Genomic DNA, 20734 nt, shown 5'->3' with positions numbered 1-20734 from the left:
TAACCTATGACTTATATTTGACCTAACTTGTATTTCCGAGTCTACTCTCCTCCTCTATCCTTCTCTCTCTTCCACCAGCACCCTGTGCGCCTAGTAACATCGAGACAGTGATGGACTGCGAGGCCCGTGTTGCCATGGTGTCCTGGTCTATGAGTGCCGGGACTGTGTCCTACGTGGCTACAGCCACCACCCTGTCAGGCCACGCCGTCACCTGTGAGACCAGCGACACCTTCTGTGAGCTGGGAAGCCTGGCCTGCGGAGAGAGCTACTCTGTGTCTGTACAGGCCTGGGGAGAGAGCTGCAGTAGCATGGCTACCATGACAGGACAACTGGTCACTGGTCAGTTGATGCTTCCTCCATGTTATTGTACATCACTCTGACAAAAAAATACTTTCGAATGTAATGATATTTACCGGTAACTGACAAAATAAAGGAAATACCAACATAAAGCGTCTTAGTAGGGCGTTGGGCCACCATGAGCCAGAACAGCTTCAATACACCTTGGCATAGATTCTATATGTGTCTGGAACTCAGAGTGATGCATCACCATTATTCCACAATAAATTCCATCATTTGATGTTTTGTTGATGGTGCTGGACAACGCTGTGGTGCTGAGTGATTAACTGACATTTTAGTTATTTTTCGTTTTTTAAACAACTAATTGACCGATGTCGGTTCAATTATTTGAATTCCACTTTGCTCTGTTTTTTTCTGTGAGCTCAATGTGCAGATCAAACCTGAACTGTGCAATGTAGTAGAGAGTTGTAGTTTTCAACAGGCTAATATTCTACATAGTTTAGCGTAGAAAATGTGGTATTAACTACAATGACCATAATCCATTGCATGTCCGCTTACACTTGTTTGTTCTGTGCGGAGCAGATACGGAGACTGATAAAAGAAAGAACACATGATCGAGAGGGATAGAAAGCAGTTGCTTCACAAGTGATTGTTAGTTGGTATTCAGAAGTCATAAAAGTATGCCTTAAGTACTTTTAATAACTACTAAAATACAGTAGTGATTTTGTCAGACAGCATAGGCAGCAGCTCTATAGAGATGAGATGATGACTTGGAATGAAATAATAAAGTCATCAAATAAAACAAATATACACAAAAATTGAAATATTTTATTAAAGTAATGTGATTTTTTTAATTTCACCTTTATTTAACGAGGTAGGCTAGTTGAGAACAAGTTCTCATTTATAACTGCGATCTGGCCAAAATAAAGCAAAGCAGTGCGACACAAACAACAACACAGAGTTACACATGGAATAAACAAACATGCAGTCAATAATACAATAGAAAAAGTCTATATACAGTGTGTGCAAATGAGGTAGGATAAGGGAGGTAAGGCAATAAATAGGCCATAGTTGCGAAATAATTACAATATAGCAATTAAACACTGGAGTGATAGATGTGCAGAAGATGAGTGTGCAAGTAGTGATACTGGGGTGCAAAGGAGCAGAATAAAAATAAAAAATAACAGTATGGGGGATGAGGTAGTTGGATGGGATATTTACAGATGGGCTGTGTACAGGTGCAGTGATCTGTGAGCTGCACTGACAGCTGGTGCTTAAAGTTAGGGAGGGAGATATGAGTCTCCAGCTTCAGGGATTTTTGCAGTTCGTTCCAGTCACTGGCAGCAGAGAACTGGAAGGAAAGGCGGCCAAAGGAGGAATTGGCTTTGGGGGTAACCAGTGAAATATACCTGCTGGAGCATGTGCTACGGGTGGGTGCTGCTATGGTGACCAGTGAGCTGAGATAAGGTGGGGCTTTACCTAGCAAAGACTTACAGATGACCTGGAGCCAGTGGGTTTGGCAACGAATATGAAGCGAGGGCCAGCCAACAAGAGCATACAGGTCGCAGTGGTGGGTAGTATATGGGGCTTTGGTGACAAAACGGATGGCACTGTGATAGACTGCATCCAATTTGCTGAGTAGTGTTGGAGGCTATTTTGTAAATGACATCGCAAAAGTCAAGAATCAGTAGGATAGTCAGTTTTTTACAAGGGTATGTTTGGCAGCATGAGTGAAGGATGCTTTGTTGCGAAATAGAACGACGATTCTAGATTTAATATTGGATTGGAGATTCTTAATGTGAGTCTGGAAGGAGAGTTTACAGTCTAACCAGACACCTAGGTATTTGTAGTTGTCCACATATTCTAAGTCAGAACCGTCCAGAGTACTGATGCTGGACGGCGGGCAGGTGCAGGCAGCGATCGGTTGAAGAGCATGCATTTAGTTTTACTTGCATTTAAGAGCAGTTGGAGGCCACAGAAGGAGAGTTGTATGACATTGAAGCTTATGTGGAGGTTAGTTAACACAGTGTCCAAAGAAGAATAAATGATGGTTATTAAGTGATAAGCAGTATTGGGCAGTTACTGCCACTTCTATTGTTTTATTCAGTGTTGTTACAGAATTCAACCCACATAATACATAGTACATTTTATGTTAAAAAACAACAACATTGAAACCGAAATCGAAAACCGTGATCATTTTTTTATTATCAAACCGAAACGACTTCAAAAAGCACTAACCGCTCAGCACTAAAACGCTGTCTCAGGCACTGCTCCAGAATCTCCCATAAGTGTTCAATTGGGTTGAGATGTGGTGACTGAGACGGCCATGGCATATGGTTCACATCATTTTCAAGCTCATCAAACCGTTCAGTGACCACTCATGCCCTGTGGATGGGGGCATTGTCATCCTATGGGGGAATAGCCATGGTAGCGAAAATAATGGGCTGACCAGCATTTTTATACATGACCCTAAGCATGATGAGATGTTAATTGCTTAATTAACTCAGTAACCACACCTGTGTGGAAGCAACTGCTTTCAATACACTTTGTATCCCTCATTTACTCAAGTGTTTCCATTATTTGGACAGTTACCAATACACTAAACCTTCTACATATAGTATAATATTGCAATTAGATCCATGCGATGGGACCTCCCCACTTCCCAGTCTACCTTATCCTGTCTGTTCTCAGAGCCCTGTGTGCCTTTCCACCTGAGTGCTAAGTACAGCCTGACCATAGGCCAGGTGTTGTGGGACGTGAGTCAGGGTGCTACCCTGTACAGCGCTGAGGCAGTGACGGAGGAGGGTCACCTTATTAGCTGCAACACCAGTGACACCTACTGTGCCCTCTACAACATGGCCTGTAGCCAGGTGTACAACGTCACCGTCACCGCACACAACAACATCTGCCAAGGCATGGCTACGTCCAAGTCTATCAACCTCAAGACAGGTGAGTCCCTCTCACCTAGCAATGCACGGCACATAATAATGTATCATTGCGCTCCCATAATACCCTACCCAGCCATAACAACACATAGACCAGTATAATGTACTGTACCACCGTGGCTACTGGATACACTCATATCTTCATATTATATTTTCATTTAAACAGTAGTTAGAAGTTTTTCGAAGCAGCCATACCATCTGCATCGTTATCCATGGTGTCCCTTGTTGTGTGTGTTTCAGAGCCCTGTCCTCCCAACAACGTGGAGACAAGTGTTGACTGCGAGACTGGAACAGGCGCTATTTCCTGGGAGATGAGCGTTGGGGCATTGGGATACATAGCATTCTTCAACGGACGCGATGGAGACTCTCTGTCCTGCCACACCTTGGCACACCACACTTCCTGTAGGGTAGAGGGACTGAACTGTGGCACAGTTTACTACGCCCGCGTCAGAGCCCTGGGAGACACTCTTAATAGCACCGACTCTACCACTGTTCTGCTGGCCTCAGGTCAGTAACATAGCAAGGAAACATTCCTTTAGTGGTGAGTACAGAAACAAATCTGAGATCAGGGACATTATGTCTCAAGCATTTCAGAGAAGGAGAGCTGATTTAGGATCAGGTCCCTCATGTCCATATAATCCTATTGATTATGATCTAAAACGCTAAACTGATCTTAGATCAGTACTCTGAAACACTTGATACATAAAGCCCCAGTATAATTGCCATTAAGAAAATTCACTGGATATAGTAGACAATAGAAAAAAGATAAAGTACTAACAAGTTCCTCCGTCCCGTCCCCAGCTCCCTGTGTCCCCGCCAGCATGGAGGCAGAGGTGGACTGTGATAAGGCCACGGCCCTGGTGACCTGGGGCTGGAGCAATGGAGCCCAGTCCTACATCCTCACTGCTATGGGCAGCGACGGGCACCAGGCCTCCTGCCACACAGAGGAGAACTACTGCAACATGATCGAGCTGGCCTGTGGTGAGGACTACGACCTCACCCTGACCGCCATCAACAACAACTGCCAGGTGGAGACCCTGACTGAGGTCAGCTTCAGCACACGTGAGTAGAGAGCACGGACACAGGAGCCTCAAACACTATTTATAAATAGCGGATTATTGCCGAAAGTTAGTTTTTCACTTGCAATGACTGATATGTTGTAGTTTATCTACCTTAGTTGAATGCACTGACTGTAAATCACTCTGGATAAGAGCGTCTGCTAAAAGACCAAAATGTTAATTAAAGAAATAGAGCTGTGGGCACTAAATAGTTTGGCTGTATTACAGAATTGTCATAACTATTGTTGGATGCATGTGCAACACAGTGCTCTAGTATCAACTAGCGCTCATGTGTCATAGAAACCTGTACTGCGGTGCAGGTCTTTAGCCCTGTAATGCCTGTAAGGTAATGTACAATAAGTTACCCTACTGTTCAAACTCTCACATGGTCTGTATACTGACTCAATCTGACCTCTGACCCTTAGGTCCCTGTCCCCCCCTGCATGTGGGCGTGGACCTGCAGTGTGGGACCCACACTGCCACCTTGTCCTGGGAGCAGAGAGAAGGGCTGCAGTTCTATGTTGCTAGTGCCACCTCCAGGGCTGGAGGATCTACTGGGTCCTGCAACACTAGCAGCTCTAGCTGCCAGTTCCCTGCTCTGGACTGTGGGGAGACCTACAGCTTCACTGTGACCGCCCACAGCAGCCTGTGTCAGAGTGAACTCAGCAGCACTGTCGAGATCAAGACAGGTAAGACTTTTTCTCCTGGTCCTTCCATGTCAATCTACCTGTCAATCCCCTACTCTTCTACAATCTCTCACTGTTGTCATGTCCCTCTTGCATGTGCCTTATGTTGCTAAATTCTGTGTACATTTGATCAATTACGCCCCTGCCAGCGCTGACAATTCTATGATCAAAGAACAAAAGGTACATACATTTATGTAGCAATATTCTTCATGCTATAAACAATTCAAAAATAAATTCAATAAAGTCACCAACCCAACCTTTCCCTTTTACCTGCGTAGAACCTTGCCAGCCAGACCAGGTGACAGCTACAGGGTCATGTGACAGTGAGACAATGGTGGTTGTGGCGTGGGCCGAGGCCGAGGGGGCGGTGGTCTACATGGTGACGGCCATGGGAGACCTGGGATACATGACAGCGTTCCAGACCAATGAAAGCAGCCTGGAGGCGGAGCTGCCCTGCGGACAGACCTACAGCTTCACTGTGATTGGCCAGGACGAAAGTTGTGATAGTCCAATCAGTGATGCTGCAAAGTTCAGGACTGGTACGTGGAGATATTTAATTACTTCACAGAAATACACTCCTTATGTTTAGAGTTAAGTAAAGCAGGCTACGTATAATCTACTATCATGCTATGTATCTCATAATCTAGATCTAACCTATGTCCGTGCAGGTGCACAGCTCAATTCTGTGTCTCCATGTGTGGGTCTTGATTATGGAAGCACATTCATGCCAAAACAAATCCAAACAAAGACTTTGCATCTGTTTACATACCCTGTCTCCTCCTCCAGCTATGACAGTATGTTGTCTAGGGCCAGGCTATAATTCAATTCAATTCAAGGGAATTTATTGGCATGGGAAACATATGTTTACATTGCCAAAGCAAGTGAAGTGGAATGGATAAACAAAGTGAAATAAACAATAAAAAGTCAACAGTAAATATTACACTTACCCAAGTCTATATGAGTGTAGTGTTGTGTTTCTGTCCCTAGCCCCCTGTGTGCCCCAGCATGTGGAGAGCTACACTGTGTGTGAGAACAGCCTGGGCTCAGTGAGCTGGGCCGAGAGCGAAGGGGCGGAGTCCTACACCGCTGTCGCCGTCGGAACAGACGGCCACACCCACATGTGCACCACCAACTCTACCAGCTGCACCTGGGAGGACCTGCACTGTGGAGACCTCTACACCGTCCACGTCATCTCCAACGACTACCTGTGCAGCAGCTCCCCTAGTAACAGCACCACCGTACGCATAGGTAGGCACGACACACACCTACTCAGTCATACCATTGTCCCAGTTACCTCTTCTCTGTGGCACAGTTTTACCCACCACAGTTACCCACGTCTCCCCCATTGCCCAAATATTCATCCTGTTGGTGTTTAACTGACTTGTTTGTTATCTTCCACAGCTCCCTGCGTGCCCCAGAACCTGGTGCCCACTCTGGACTGTGGCAAGAGGGTTGGCTCCCTGACCTGGGACCTGAGCCACGGTGCAGACTTCTACATGGTGACTGCAGAGACCAACGCTGGCCACAAGGTGGAGCTGAGCACCAATGACACCAACGCTTACATCTCAGAGTTCCAGTGTGGTCAGGAGTACTACCTGTCTGTCCAGGCAGTGGATTCAGAGTGCAGGAGTGCACCCTCCCCCCCTGCAACACTCAGGACAGGTACATAACATCACACCCAGCAACACTCAGGACAGGTACATAACATCACACCCAGCAACACTCAGGACAGGTACATAACATCACACCCAGCCCACCTGCAACACTCAGGACAGGTACATAACATCACACCCAGCCCCTCTGCAACACTCAGGACAGGTACATAACATCACACCCAGCCCCTCTGCAACACTCAGGACAGGTACATAACATCACACCCAGCCCACCTGCAACACTCAGGACAGGTACATAACATCATACCCAGCCCCTCTGCAACACTCAGGACAGGTACATAACATCACACCCAGCCACCCTGCAACACTCAGGACAGGTACATAACATCACACCCAGACCACCTGCACGACACAGATGTCATACATACACTCACAGACACTGTGTAGAACAATTAATTACAGACAGGTACTGTGACAGGTGCTACACTGTTATTAAGCACACCAATGTAACCGTAAACAAAATCTTGTCCTGGAAGCAGCTTTGCAGGGTGGTCACTAGCAGGCCTAGCCACAAAGTCATAAACCTAACCCTAAACTTAACCCTAACCACACAGCTAACCTTATGCCTAACCACACAGCTAACCTTATGCCTAACTATAAACGTAACCCTAACCACACAGCTAACCTTATGCCTAACTATAAACGTAACCCTAACCACACAGCTAACCTTATGCCTAACTATAAACGTAACCCTAACCACACAGCTAACCTTATGCCTAACTATAAACTTAACCCTAACCACACAGCTAACCTTATGCCTAACTATAAACTTAACCCTAACCTTATGCCTAACTATAAACTTAACCCTAACCACACAGCTAACCTTATGCCTAACTATAAACTTAACCCTAACCACACAGCTAACTTTATGCCTAACTATAAATGAAGAACAAAAAGCACATTTTGGCCAATTTTGACTTTGTGGCTGGCCCATCAAGCGGAAACCGCTCAGCTCTGCCTCCAGAACAATATTCATCCCAATAAATGTCAACTTGCTAAACAAACATGTCCACTTTCACCAAGCACACCTTAAAGATTTTAATCTGTGCATAACTCATATTCTTTTCATCTTCCCTCCTTCAGAGCCCTGCAATCCCACCTCCATCTCTAGCACGATGGACTGTCTCTCCAACATCGCCGTGGTAACGTGGGCGGTGTCTGAGGGCGGAGCCGAGTACTACACCACCACGGTGGAACACGAGGACGGCCAATCAAAGAGCTGCATGTCGTCCAGCTTCCAGTGCGGCATGCCCGACCTGCGCTGTGGCCAGAACTATACCGTTACCGTCACCGCATCCAACCAACATTGTCACTCCGACCCCAGCGTTGTCAACACCCTGACCACAGGTGAGACAGACCACCGGACACTTTAACCGAAGAGAGAGAGACCAGACTAGCAGAAGAGAGGTCCTTGCACCACTAACAAACTAAGAGGCCATGCTAACCCGTGATAGAAATAAACATGTCCCATATGGACCAGAGACCAGGCAGGCTACAGAGGTCTCTGAATCCACATCCAAAGGCTACCAAAACGCATATGTTCCCTCTCAAAAGATTAACCCTTCTCGGTCCCACTCCACAGTTCCCTGCGTCCCTACCCATGTTGTGGCCGTTATGGATTGTTCTGACAACACAGCCGCAGTGACCTGGAGCCCCACCCAGGGCGCGCTGTCCTACAGAGCCGTGGCTCAGAGCCCCCGCGGCGCCATCTCCTCCTGCGAGAGCACTGACCCACAATGCATCCTAGCCAATCTGACCTGCGGAGTGCCCTACACCGTGCAGGTGTTGGCGGTGAACGAGCGCTGCTCCAGCCTGCCCAGCCACATGGCAGAGTTCCAGACAGGTGAGATACTGAACACACCAGGTAGTAGCTGTACACTGCATACACAGTCAGAACACAGAGCACATAGTAGGTCTAAGTGTACTCAACAGGTCAAACAGCCCAGGTTGATACTGTAGAAGTTCCGGCCGATGGAAAAATCACCTCATCTCACCTTTAGTCTCACCCAAACACCTTCTATATAATTCTCTCATTTACGGTGGGTCTTCCACGCTCTAGTGTCTACCAATGTACTATTCTCCCTGTATCACTTTCCCACTCATACGACGCTCCTCTCCCCTGCAGTCCCCTGTACCCCTGAGATCACTGGGGTTCTCCTGGACTGCTACACAGACTCAGCTCTGCTGGGGTGGGCCTACGCTGAGGGAGCTGTGTCCTACACCGCCACAGCCCAGTCCGGGGACGAACAGACAGCCACCTGCAACACAAACCTCACCAACTGTCAACTTATGGAGCTAGCCTGTGGACAGACATACACTGTCACCTTGAGGGCATCTGATGGCCAGTGTGACAGCTTCCAGAGCACCAGTGTGAAAGTGTCATCAGGTGAGTTAACTATACTAGACACAACAACTATCATTATACAATGCAGATGCCAGGAGACAATTATGTGAGAGAGATCACTGATCCAGCATACCGTAATAACTCATCAGCATCGAGTTGAAAAAGATTAGTATATTAATGCTATTGTTAGCATTAACATTCATGCAGTTCTCATTTCAAGTGAATGCATCATAAAAGTTAATGTTAGCAATGTGAATATTGGTCTCTCTCTCTCTCCTCCTCTCCTCTCCTCTCCTCTCCCTTCCCAGTCCCCTGTCCTCCCCAGGCTGTTGTATCGCAGCTTAACTGTTTAGCTAACTCAGCCCGTGTTGAGTGGAAGGCCAGCAGTGGAGTAGACTCCTACACCGTCCAGGCTATGAGCATGGAGGGAGACGTGACCGGCTGCAAGACCGATGGAAACGCCTGTTCCATATCGGACCTCGTCTGCGGCTCCACCTACAACATCAGTGTCAACGCCATAAACAAGGAGTGCAACGTATCAGAGAGCGCCATCATACAGATGCAGACAGGTTAGTCCCGCCCCTGACGATAACACATCCTCTCCTGTGACCTGTCACCCTCTCATTCCAACCGTGTGTTTATACTATATACATTACTTACTGTATCTGTCACGGTGGATGTAACTGTCACGGTGGATGTAACTGTCACGGTGGATGTAACTGTCACGGTGGATGTAACTGTCACGGTGTATGTAACTGTCACGGTGTATGTAACTGTGTACTCTCTCTCCTTCTCTCTCAGTGCCCTGTGTACCTGAGCAGTTGGAGGCCAATATGGACTGTGACTCTGGCTCTGTGTCCGTATCTTGGGAGCCTAGCAACGGTGCCACCTCCTACACAGCTGTTGCCCAGGGCAACGGTGGCTACGCATCATCATGCAACAGCAGTGACACCTCTTGCCAGTTCCCTGAGCTGCTGTGTGGCCTGTCCTACAGTATCACCGTTCAAGCCTCTGACGATGTGTGTAACAGCGCAGACAGCAGCGCCGTACAACTCAACACATGTAAGGTCGTCACTCTTCATGTACCATTTAGTGTACCGGGACACAGGTATATTCATTATAATAGAGAACAGCTGCACACACCTACTGGTGGGTAACTTCATGTAGCCAGACACTCAGCTTCAATGCAATTGATTGAATGTTTGAGCAACGTTTGGGCAATGTTTGGGCAGCAAGCTGCCATTGTTAGGGTTTCGTCTGGGTTGTCACACACCACAGATTATTGCAGCTGGCCCCAGTATTTCCAGAGCCCTATATTCCCCTCTAACTGGGTATGTTTTCTGCAGTAGATTCCTTTCTAACCTCTAAGGGTTTCTCTGTGTGCAGTACTCTGTGAGCCCCAGAATGTCAGTGCTCAGATGGAGTGCGGAAGCAATGCTGGACTGGTGTCATGGGAACAGGGAGAGCTTGTGTCTTCCTACCTGGTGCGTGCGGTTAGCTCCGACGGACACCGGACCCAGTGTGACAGCAACGCCACCAGCTGCAGACTACCCAGCATGCACTGTGGCCAACAGTACAACCTAACCGTCACAGCCCAGGACGGGAGGTGTGACAACAGCAATGCATACCTGACCCTGCAGTCTGGTAGGTTATTGATTGATTGATTGGTTAATGGAGACTGATAGTTCAAAAGATGCCACAATACATAAGAGTACATCAGAATACGGAGACAATTACAATGTTCTTCCATTCTCTCTCTCCTCCCTGTCTCTTTTCAGTCCCCTGTAACCCCACCAACGTGCAGGCATCCCTCCAGTGCCTCTCTAACTCTGCAGCAGTGACATGGGAGCAGGCCAGCGGCGCGGTGTTGTACCAGGCTGTTGGCACAACAGATGGAGGTCACCAGGCGATGTGTAACAACAGTCAGACACACTGTGATCTGAGCGGACTGCAGTGTGGACAGACCTACAACGTCACTGTGGTCTCCAAAGACAACACCTGCAGCAGCGTAGACAGCGACACGGCACACGTCAGGACGGGTAAAGGGAGAATTGACCTCTACATTATAGCAGATCGGAGTTCTAATTATTCAATCTTGTTCAGTGGGCAGCTCTGCCTTGATGCAGAAACAAATGTGACACCACTATAGGCTTAGAAACCTCCTGTGATTATCACTAGCCTCCTCCGTCTCTCCTCGCAGCTCCCTGCCCTTCCCAGGACGTGGCTGTGGATGTACAGTGTGCCGCCGGCTCCATGATGGTCACATGGTCCGCCAACCCTAACGCCGAATCCTTCCATGTGACGGCTGTGACCAGCGGCTCCACCGACCTGTCATGTGACTCCAGAGGTCATCCAATAAGAACCGGGTGTTCCATTGAGAACCTTCCATGTGGACACCTCTACAGCGTCACGGTTACCTCCATCAGAGGTGGCTGTAAGAGCAAAGTCAGTGGCGCCGTAGCGGTGTCCTCAGGTAAGACCAGAACACAGGTGACACCCACACTGCATTCATAGGGAGTGTTACACACACACTGCATTCATAGGGAGTGTTACACACACACTGCATTCATAGGGAGTGTTACACACACACTGCATTCATAGGGAGTGTTACACACACACTGCATTCATAGGGAGTGTTACACACACACTGCATTCATAGGGAGTGTTACACACACACTGCATTCATAGGGAGTGTTACACACACACTGCATTCATAGGGAGTGTTACACACACACTGCATTCATAGGGAGTGTTACACACACACTGCATTCATAGGGAGTGTTACACACACACTGCATTCATAGGGAGTGTTACACACACACTGCATTCATAGGGAGTGTTACACACACACTGCATTCATAGGGAGTGTTACACACACACTGCATTCATAGGGAGTGTTACACACACACTGCATTCATAGGGAGTGTTACACACACACTGCATTCATAGGGAGTGTTACACACACACTGCATTCATAGGGGAGTGTTACACACACACTGCATTCATAGGGAGTGTTACACACACTGTCTCCAGGAGGAACAAGATTATTCCATCCACACCTGCTGTGTAGACCAGAACTGAACGAAAAGAAACACTCCTTTTTATGTGTGTGCTTTTCCCTTTTCTCCATGGAAGTAGAACAGTAGAACAAACAGTAGAACAAACAGTAGAACAGTAAAACAGTAGAACAGTAAAACAGTAGAACAAACAGTAGAACAGTAGAACAAACAGTAGAACTAACAGTAGAACAGTAAAACAGTAGAACAAACAGTAGAACAGTAGAACAAACAGTAAAACAGTAGAATAAACAGTAGAACAGTAAAACAAACAGTAGAACAAACAGTAGAACAGTAAAACAAACAGTAGAACAAACAGTAGAACAGTAGAACAAACAGTAGAACTAACAGTAGAACAGTAAAACAGTAGAACAAACAGTAGAACAGTAGAACAAACAGTAGAACAGTAAAACAGTAGAATAAACAGTAGAACAGTAAAACAAACAGTAGATTAAACAGTAGAACAGTAAAACAAACAGTAGAACAAACAGTAGAACAGTAGAACAAACAGTAGAACTAACAGTAGAACAGTAGAACAAACAGTAGAACAAACAGTAGAACAAACAGTAGAACAAACAGTACCATAAAAACCTTTCTTTCTCCCCTTCCACAGCTCCATGTGTCCCCCAGAATGCTAAAGGTAGTCTGGACTGTATTTCTAACTCTGTCTGGGTGTCTTGGGATGCCTCCACCGGGGCTCAGACATACACAGTCCTGGCCAACGGCGGCGGAGGTGTTAACTCCACCTGCACTTCTTCTTCTACTGCCTGTAATGTGCCTGACCTGGCCTGCGGAACCCAGTACACCTTCCATGTGACTGCTGTCAACACACACTGTCAGAGCTCACCCAGTAATACCTTCCAGATCGAGACAGGTACGTTACACACTGTCAGAGCTCACCCAGTAATACCTTCCAGATCGAGACAGGTACGTTACACACTGTCAGAGCTCACCCAGAAATACCTTCCAGATCGAGACAGGTACGTTACACACTGTCAGAGCTCACCCAGTAATACCTTCCAGATCGAGACAGGTACATTACACACTGTCAGAGCTCACCCAGTAATACCTTCCAGATCGAGACAGGTACGTTACACTCTAGCTGTTCTTTATGATTTTGTGCTCAGACTCAGGTGCAAATCAAATTCCGTTCAGTTCATGGGCAATAAAATATTCATTTATAAATGACCTCACAGTAGTCTTAACTGTCCTATCTCCTAACCTGACTGTTCTCTGGCGGTGTACAGTCTGTGACTCTATAACTGAACTACCTTTCTTCTCTTCAGGTCCTTGCGCCCTGAAAACCATCACCGCGGTGAACACATGCCATAGCAGCAGTATCGTGGTTAGCTGGGAGCATACAGAGTTATCTCCTACCATCGTGGCGACGGCAGAGGGACAAGACCAATCCATGTTCACCTGTAACAGCACGTCCACTTCCTGTGAGCTCATGGGAGTGCGATGCGGCATGCACTACACCATCATCGTCTCCGTCCCCTCCGACAAGTGCAGCACCTTGAGGAGCCCACCCAAAAAGATCAACACAGGTAACTAGACCACTTCACCACTAGGACACCTTACTCTTGGTCAACACAGGTAGCTAAAGTTCTCCACCACGACAGAATAATCAACATAGGAAGCTGGAGTTCTCCACCACGACAACAGGACATATTAGGATACATTAGTCATGGTCAACACAGGAAGTAAAAAGTACCCCACCACTATATTGTGACGCATAAAGATACATTACCCATGGTCAACACAGGAAGTAAAAAGTACCCCACCACTATATTGTGACGTATAAAGATTCATTACCCATGGTCAACACAGGAAGTAAAAAGTACCCCACCACTATATTGTGACGTATAAAGATGCATTACCCATGGTCAACACAGGAAGTAAAAAGTACCCCACCACCATATTGTGACGTATAAAGATGCATTACCCATGGTCAACACAGGAAGTAAAAAGTACCCCACCACTATATTGTGACGTATAAAGATGCATTACCCATGGTCAACACAGGAAGTAAAAAGTACCCCACCACTATATTGTGACGTATAAAGATGCATTACCCATGGTCAACACAGGAAGTAAAAAGTACCCCACCACTATATTGTGACGTATAAAGATGCATTACCCATGGTTGACGAGAAACAGCACATAATAAAGCAAAATCAACAATGATTGCAATCAATACTGATCAACACACTAAGTGCTCTACACCAGAAATACTGAATACAGAGAGACTGTATTACTGAGGGGGTTGTTACTAGCTATCCCAATATCCTGATACTTTCCTTCTAACCTCTGCCTCCAGCTCCCTGTGTCCCTGAGGATGTGACAGTGGTAGCGTCCTGCAAGGCAGAAGGTACAGTGGTGTCCTGGGCTCACTCCTTGGTGGCCCAGTCCTACCTCCTCACCGCCACCAGCCGAGGTGGCGACGTCCGCACCTGTAACAGCTCTGTGAACAAATGTACCCTGGCTAAGCTCCACTGTGGTCAGCCCTACACATTCAGCGTGACCGCCAGCACCAGCACCTGCACCAGCCAGGCCAGCCCCAACGTCACCTTCAGCACAGGTACAGGGACATTATGATACAGCAGATCAGTACAGTATTCTCTGTTCAGTATATACAGTATTTAAGAACATGGATCGAAGGGAATATTTTGTTCCGAAGGATCAGACAATTGACATCAAATACCCGATTATTCGATCCAAATGTTCCTTTTGATCAATGTTCCTTTGATGCACTTCTCATCAAGTACACCATCCCTCCTTTTATACTGACTTTAAAAACTCCAATCTGCTATAATGTAGAGGTAATCTGTAACATAACATTGCTGTTGTATTCAAGTAACATTGCACTGCACCATTGTTATAACATTGCATCTATTCTCTTCTCCCAGTGCCCTGTGACCCCATTGGCCTGTCCGTTCATGTCCAGTGTGAGACTAGCTCAGGCGTGCTGTCCTGGTCCCCCAGCCAGGGCTCTGTGGGGTACTACGGCTTTGCCCAGTCTGAGGATGGGGACATGCTGTACTGTGACAGCATGGACACGTCCTGCACAATCCAGGGTCTTGACTGTGGAGCCATGTACAACTTCTCTGTGCTGGCCTCTGATGGAGCCTGCAACAGCTCGTACAGCCAACCCCTGCTTGAGGGAGCAGGTAATAACCCATCCAGTTCTTTCAGCTAGAGATGGTTGAGGAGTAGAGTTAGTGAATGAATGACATCAGGAGGACAGGGAACACTGCATACAGTACAATGTATTCAAACGGTCTAATCAGATACTGGCTAACTAATATAGAGATGAATGCAATAGTATAGATTCTAATGATCTTGATTTCTTCTCTCTATCCTTTCTAACCTCCTTCCTCTCTCCTTCTAGCCCCCTGCGCCCCTGCCACCGTGCGGAACCGCATGCGACTGATCGGCAAGACCCACTTTGCCCGTACCTCCTGGAGTGCGGTCGTCTGCCCCAATGTCGAGTACCTGGTTGAGATGACCGGCAGTATCCTGGATGACCCGCAGGCCATGTTCGATGTCTCGTCCTATTGGATGAAGTACACCTTCTTTGAGTTGGCCCTGCCCTGTGGCTCCTCCTACAGTCTGACAGTCCGTACCAGGAACTCTGCCGGAACCAGCAAGCCCTCCACCCCCGTTACCGGGACAACAGGTATGTTAACTAAACAGGGAGCCATAAGGGTTTGAATGTGGACACTGATTTAATATTATAATGGAAATGCAAATGATCAGCAATGCAACTGAATCAGTCTGTCTATTCTGAGGATAATGTGACCTTAGTCTATAAAAAGAGTGTGACAGTTTTGGCTGGGAAGTTACTTCTGCCCTGAGGTGGGGGATTATCCTGAGAGTAGGGCTGAGGGATGTTATTCCAGAGTTGACATTACTAAACCAACCCTTTCCCTTCCAGCTCCCTGCGCACCTCTGGCCGTGAACTACACGGGTGACAACATGCCTGCCATGCTGTCCTGGGAGGCTGCAGTGCTCGCCACACAGTACACCGTCTATGTCGTGACCGGAGACGGCCGCACGCAGGTGTGTTCCACCACGGAACTGTCCTGTCAGCTTAATAACGTCCAGCCAGGCGCCATCGAGGTTACCGCTAGCAACGCTGTGGGAGAGAGCGTCCCCACCAAAGACATCAACGGTGAGATGGGAAAATATGAGACAGAAGGAAAAGATTCATAGTAGGCAAATTAGGCTACATTTGGACATTGTTTTGCCTGTTTTTATCAGTGATTCCAAGTGAATCCAACCACACTGTGATGAATAAACCAATATGGATGATGATCAATATCTACTGCACATGGTGTTGTGCTTGTATTCAAGCTTTCAATAACACATTCTGTCTCTGATCCTCTTTCTCAGGGCCATCAAATCGCCACAGAAGAGATTTGGGGATGGCAAAGCCTGCCATGTTTGCTGACTTCCGCATCAGAGGTGAGCACATTCTCAAACTGCCATGCCATCTCTAATCTTTGCACCATATATGCATAATTATATTCCTCACACTCTCAAAATAGTTCATGTCTAGTCTACAAATATGCTAAAGGTCAAACAAATAGTGAAATCAATGGTTTATAATAACATTACTTTTCCTCCTTCCCTTCACAGAGGAGCTGTCCGAACCCAAGGTGCTAGTTGCTACGGTAACAGGTGTTTCCCTGCACATGGAGTGGGCACCGGTGAGGGACGCCACCCTCTACACCATTATCATCGTCCAAGAAGACACACCCTCCAGACGCCAGGTGCTGACCGTCTCTGAAGAGCTGACCAATGTGAACGACCTCGAGCCCTCCACAAGATACTGCATCTTCGTCTCGGCCAAGAACGAACACACCCAGAGCAACTACTCCAAGGAGTGTGTCACTACTGGAGTCCCCATGTGATTGGCTTGACTTTCACCCCAACCAAATGGACATTACGGTTACCAGGGCAACCACCAATCGATGTAGTGTAAAGAAAATCATCAGTGACTGCTTCCTGTCTCTAGAAGTAAACACCCAAGGCAGAAGAGAGGCTTTTCAACAGACTGAGGGACAGGGAGGGGTTACTGTTGTTAAGCATAAATTACTATCACAAAAGGCAGTCTTTATCGCATAGATGATCCTACTAAAGCTATGTTATTTTCGATTAACTTGAAAGCTGAAATGTGGTATTTTTTAGTTATTTTATACATTGAAAATACTTTTTAGAGCTAGGTATGATTTTCTTGTTTTTTTGTAGTCGATAAGATAGCAGCATGTGTCTTTATAATGTGTAGTTCTTTGAAAAAAGTATGACTAAAAATGTTTTTTTATTTATCTTAAAATTGTTATATTTTTGAGACCTAAACGAACAACACTTTTCTGTCCACTAAATGTATTTTAGATTATTCTGCTGGTTGTATACATCATTTGATTTGAAACAAAGAAAAAGTAGATCAAGAGAGCAAATAAATGCTATCAAGCAAGTAGTAATTTATGAAGCAATATTTTTGTTAACCATACAGTATGTGTTCTATCTGATGTACTATACATCTTGTCTCAAAACTATAGCTACAATAGCTCTTTTTATATCAAGAACAGATTTAAGGAATAAAAGTATGTGAAACATTAAAATAGTTATTCTCCATAAAGAGAGCATAAGATATCAAAATCCTGGGTCTTTCACTTGGCAGCTATCATTGTATCCATTATATATAACAGCCAATGATGACTCCTCATCTATTATCTACAGTAGTTATATGGGAGTCTGGATGATGGGAGTCAGTACTTTTGATTTCATGTACTGTAGGAAACATTTCTGCATGGAGCCGAAAGACAAGTTAGAATGTTGAACCCGGACCATTCAGCAGACAGGTCAACTGATATCTGAGGATCAGCAGACTCTCAAACAAATGGACATACTTGATGCCTCCTGTGAGACCCATGTGAACATCCCTGGTTCAGATTCTTCTTTCTTGTCATCGAACCAAGGCTATAGAAAAACAAACAATCAAATATAACACATGCATCAATAACTGGGAAGAATTAACATTTAATCCATGGAATAAAGTTAAAAAACTTTACAAAAATAGATCAAATCCGAACTATGCTGTAGCCTATTATTTTGGCCAGGGTTCCCCAAACTCGGATTTAGTCCACAGGAACTGTCATTGATTCAGAGAGATGTTGCGCGATTCGACCTCTAGCAGCAGTGTTTCAAGTAGTAACTAGTTAATTGTTTATGATGAACACGATATTTACTCCACCATTGTGCATACAACGATACGAATTTGTCATCGACTTCGTCAAAAAGAACAAACCCCAAAAGGTACTGTATAAAACTACTTTGCGTGGTTGTTCAGTTGTGGCTGCCGTCTAAACAACCCACATGTAACGTTAGCTAGCTAGCTAATCGCAGAACTACACGGTATAGATGCAGACCGTCTTTGGCCTGCCTTATGTTGAAGTTATGTTTAAAGTCTGACCCCCTAATTGAAAATAAATGGGGAAAACTATCACAACTTGTCAACTTATCTGTAATAGGCCCATTACAACTGTATTTTCTGTGTGCTTGTCCATTCTCTTCTTCAGGTGGTAGACTTGGGATGCAATGACTGCACTCTCCTTAGGAAGCTGAAGTTTCACAAAGAAATTGAACTGCTTGCTGGACTGGACATTGACAGTGCAGTTATCAGGGATAACATGTGTGTTTTATTAAGTTATTTCAACAAATAAAATATATTGTCCATTGATTTGTGAGATCCTATCCTATGACCTAGGCCTATCTTTGTGAGACTGTAATACACACACACCTACCTGTTTTAATTTATCATAACCTAAACTAAGAACCTTTACAATTAAATCCTGAGCAGGTATGAACTGGCACCGATTCCAACTGACTACCTGCAGCCAGGTGATCATCCCCTGACCATTGAGCTGTACCAGGGGTCAGTCACAGAGAGGGATCCCCGCACCAAAGGATTTGATCTGGTGACGAGTATTGAGCTGTAAGTGACAGGAAGTCTGGGTGACTATGGGAGGGATTAGCCTCAGACAATGTTTTCCTACTTTGTCTGATACTGTATTGTATGAGCACCAACATACGGGTACATCAATTCCATGTTGATTGCCACATAAGGGTTCATGTGCCCTTCAATATTGCCATGGTATTTTATGTTAACCACAAACCTGATCTCTCTACAGCATTGAGCACCTACAGTTTGAGGATGTGGATAGGTTCACTGAGGTTGTATTTGGCTACATGGCCCCAGTAGCAGCGATCATTAGCACTCCAAACGCTGACTTCAACCCCCTGCTCCCCGGGCTGACAGGGTTTAGACACTACGACCACAAATTTGAGTGGACTAAAGTAGAGTTTCAGACCTGGTATGTGTACATTACCATGCAGTCAGTATGTCTGTATTTTAATCATCATTCTAAAAAAATATACATTTATTTTTCTTATTTGTACTTAGTTTGCACTCACCCTCTCTCCGTCTTCTCCATCCATCCATCCCGCTCTCCCAGGGCTCTGAAGGTGTGCAGAGAGTTTGGTTATGTGGTGGCGTTTACAGGTGTAGGACAGATACCGGCCCAGGAGGAGAGCATCGGGTTCTGCTCTCAAATCGGAGTGTTTCAGATAGACAGGTCAGGAGGTGACGCACCACGTCTGCAAAATAATGTGGCAGAGGAGCATCTTCCTTACAGACTGGTGAGAAGGAGGCACAGATGGGGTCTACTCTTGTTTAATCCTGTCTCATTACCTGTGTGATCAGAGATCAAAGTATCAGTGTCACTTGGTTTTTGCATGCGTTTCAGAAAGTGGTCAGTGAGAATAAAATAGGCCCCTCTGTCCTAACCTATTTCCCTTACCCTTTCTCTCCATCCCTCATACTCCAGCTATACAACGTGGTGTACCCAAGCCTGTGTGACAGCAATATCTTCCAGAGGACCCTGGTGAATGAGGTCCTGTACTGGGCTGAGACCCTGAAGCGAGTGTGGCTGGAGGAGACATGTGGAGTGGGGGAGGTAGAATCAGAACAGACAGATGAAGAAGAGGGTTGTTCGAGAGAAGGAATGGACAGAGAGGAGAGTAAGACAGGTGAAGAACAGGCAGACAGGGAGCGAGTGGAGGCGGGTGGTAGAGGGTTTGAGGTAGAGAATGTGGAGGTGGGGGGAGAGGGTAGAACAGACATGGGACAGGAGGAGCCCTACAGAGAAGGTCAGTCTGTGTGTGTCCCCTTGGTCAGGTTGTGCTCCTGCCCCAGAGTGCAGGCTCTGAGTGGGACAGTCCAGCGTCTCACAAAGTTCCTACTGGAGGACTCTAGAGTACAGCTAACCAACGATGGCACTGCCGTGGTGTTGGTGGACAGCGATGATGAAGATTTGGAGTGTGATGAGAACTGTGATAACACAGGGACAGGTCGGTTCTTGGTCAGTAGTGTGGAGAACGAGGACTGGGAGACAGAGCTTGGTCAGTAGTGTGGAGAACAAGGACTGGGAGACAGAGCTTGGGTGACCTTTGTCATATAAGGAGTGTATTCTTTGATGTACTAGTGGTGCAGATTTTCTTTTACCCTGGCAATATACAGTTCTAGAACTAGGGGCCATCAGATAAGATTCAACCATATCCTTAAATGAGGAAGGAACATGTTCCTAATAAAATGTCATGAGAATATAGTC

General features: G+C 46.2%; 2 protein-coding genes across 2 annotated transcripts; both read left to right on the top strand.

The window, feature by feature from the left end:
- The first annotated feature begins 38 nt into the window (after window positions 1-38).
- On the top strand, window positions 39-17564 carry LOC106560443 (fibronectin). Its single transcript, XM_014123350.2, has 24 exons — window positions 39-339; window positions 2989-3246; window positions 3483-3749; window positions 4044-4304; window positions 4726-4989; window positions 5265-5525; window positions 5974-6234; window positions 6388-6648; window positions 7743-8006; window positions 8242-8502; window positions 8785-9045; window positions 9312-9572; window positions 9805-10065; window positions 10390-10647; window positions 10782-11042; window positions 11204-11476; window positions 12673-12933; window positions 13346-13606; window positions 14380-14640; window positions 14969-15229; window positions 15451-15738; window positions 15997-16233; window positions 16455-16526; window positions 16701-17564. The coding sequence occupies exons 1-24, from the start codon at window positions 111-113 to the stop codon at window positions 16973-16975; spliced, it is 6078 nt and encodes a 2025-aa protein (XP_013978825.2). The 5' UTR covers window positions 39-110; the 3' UTR covers window positions 16976-17564.
- Window positions 17565-17805: 241 nt separating this feature from the next.
- On the top strand, window positions 17806-20731 carry henmt1 (HEN methyltransferase 1). The gene is made up of 6 exons (XM_014123346.2): window positions 17806-18380; window positions 18644-18756; window positions 18925-19059; window positions 19256-19438; window positions 19580-19763; window positions 19952-20731. The coding sequence occupies exons 1-6, from the start codon at window positions 18294-18296 to the stop codon at window positions 20531-20533; spliced, it is 1284 nt and encodes a 427-aa protein (XP_013978821.2). The 5' UTR covers window positions 17806-18293; the 3' UTR covers window positions 20534-20731.
- The last annotated feature ends 3 nt before the right edge of the window (window positions 20732-20734 follow it).

The sequence above is a fragment of the Salmo salar genome, chromosome ssa10, assembly GCF_905237065.1.
Source record: "Salmo salar chromosome ssa10, Ssal_v3.1, whole genome shotgun sequence".
Lineage (NCBI taxonomy): Eukaryota > Metazoa > Chordata > Actinopteri > Salmoniformes > Salmonidae > Salmo > Salmo salar.
Note: the sequence above shows the minus strand (reverse complement) of the source record. Positions and strands in the feature narration are given on the sequence as shown.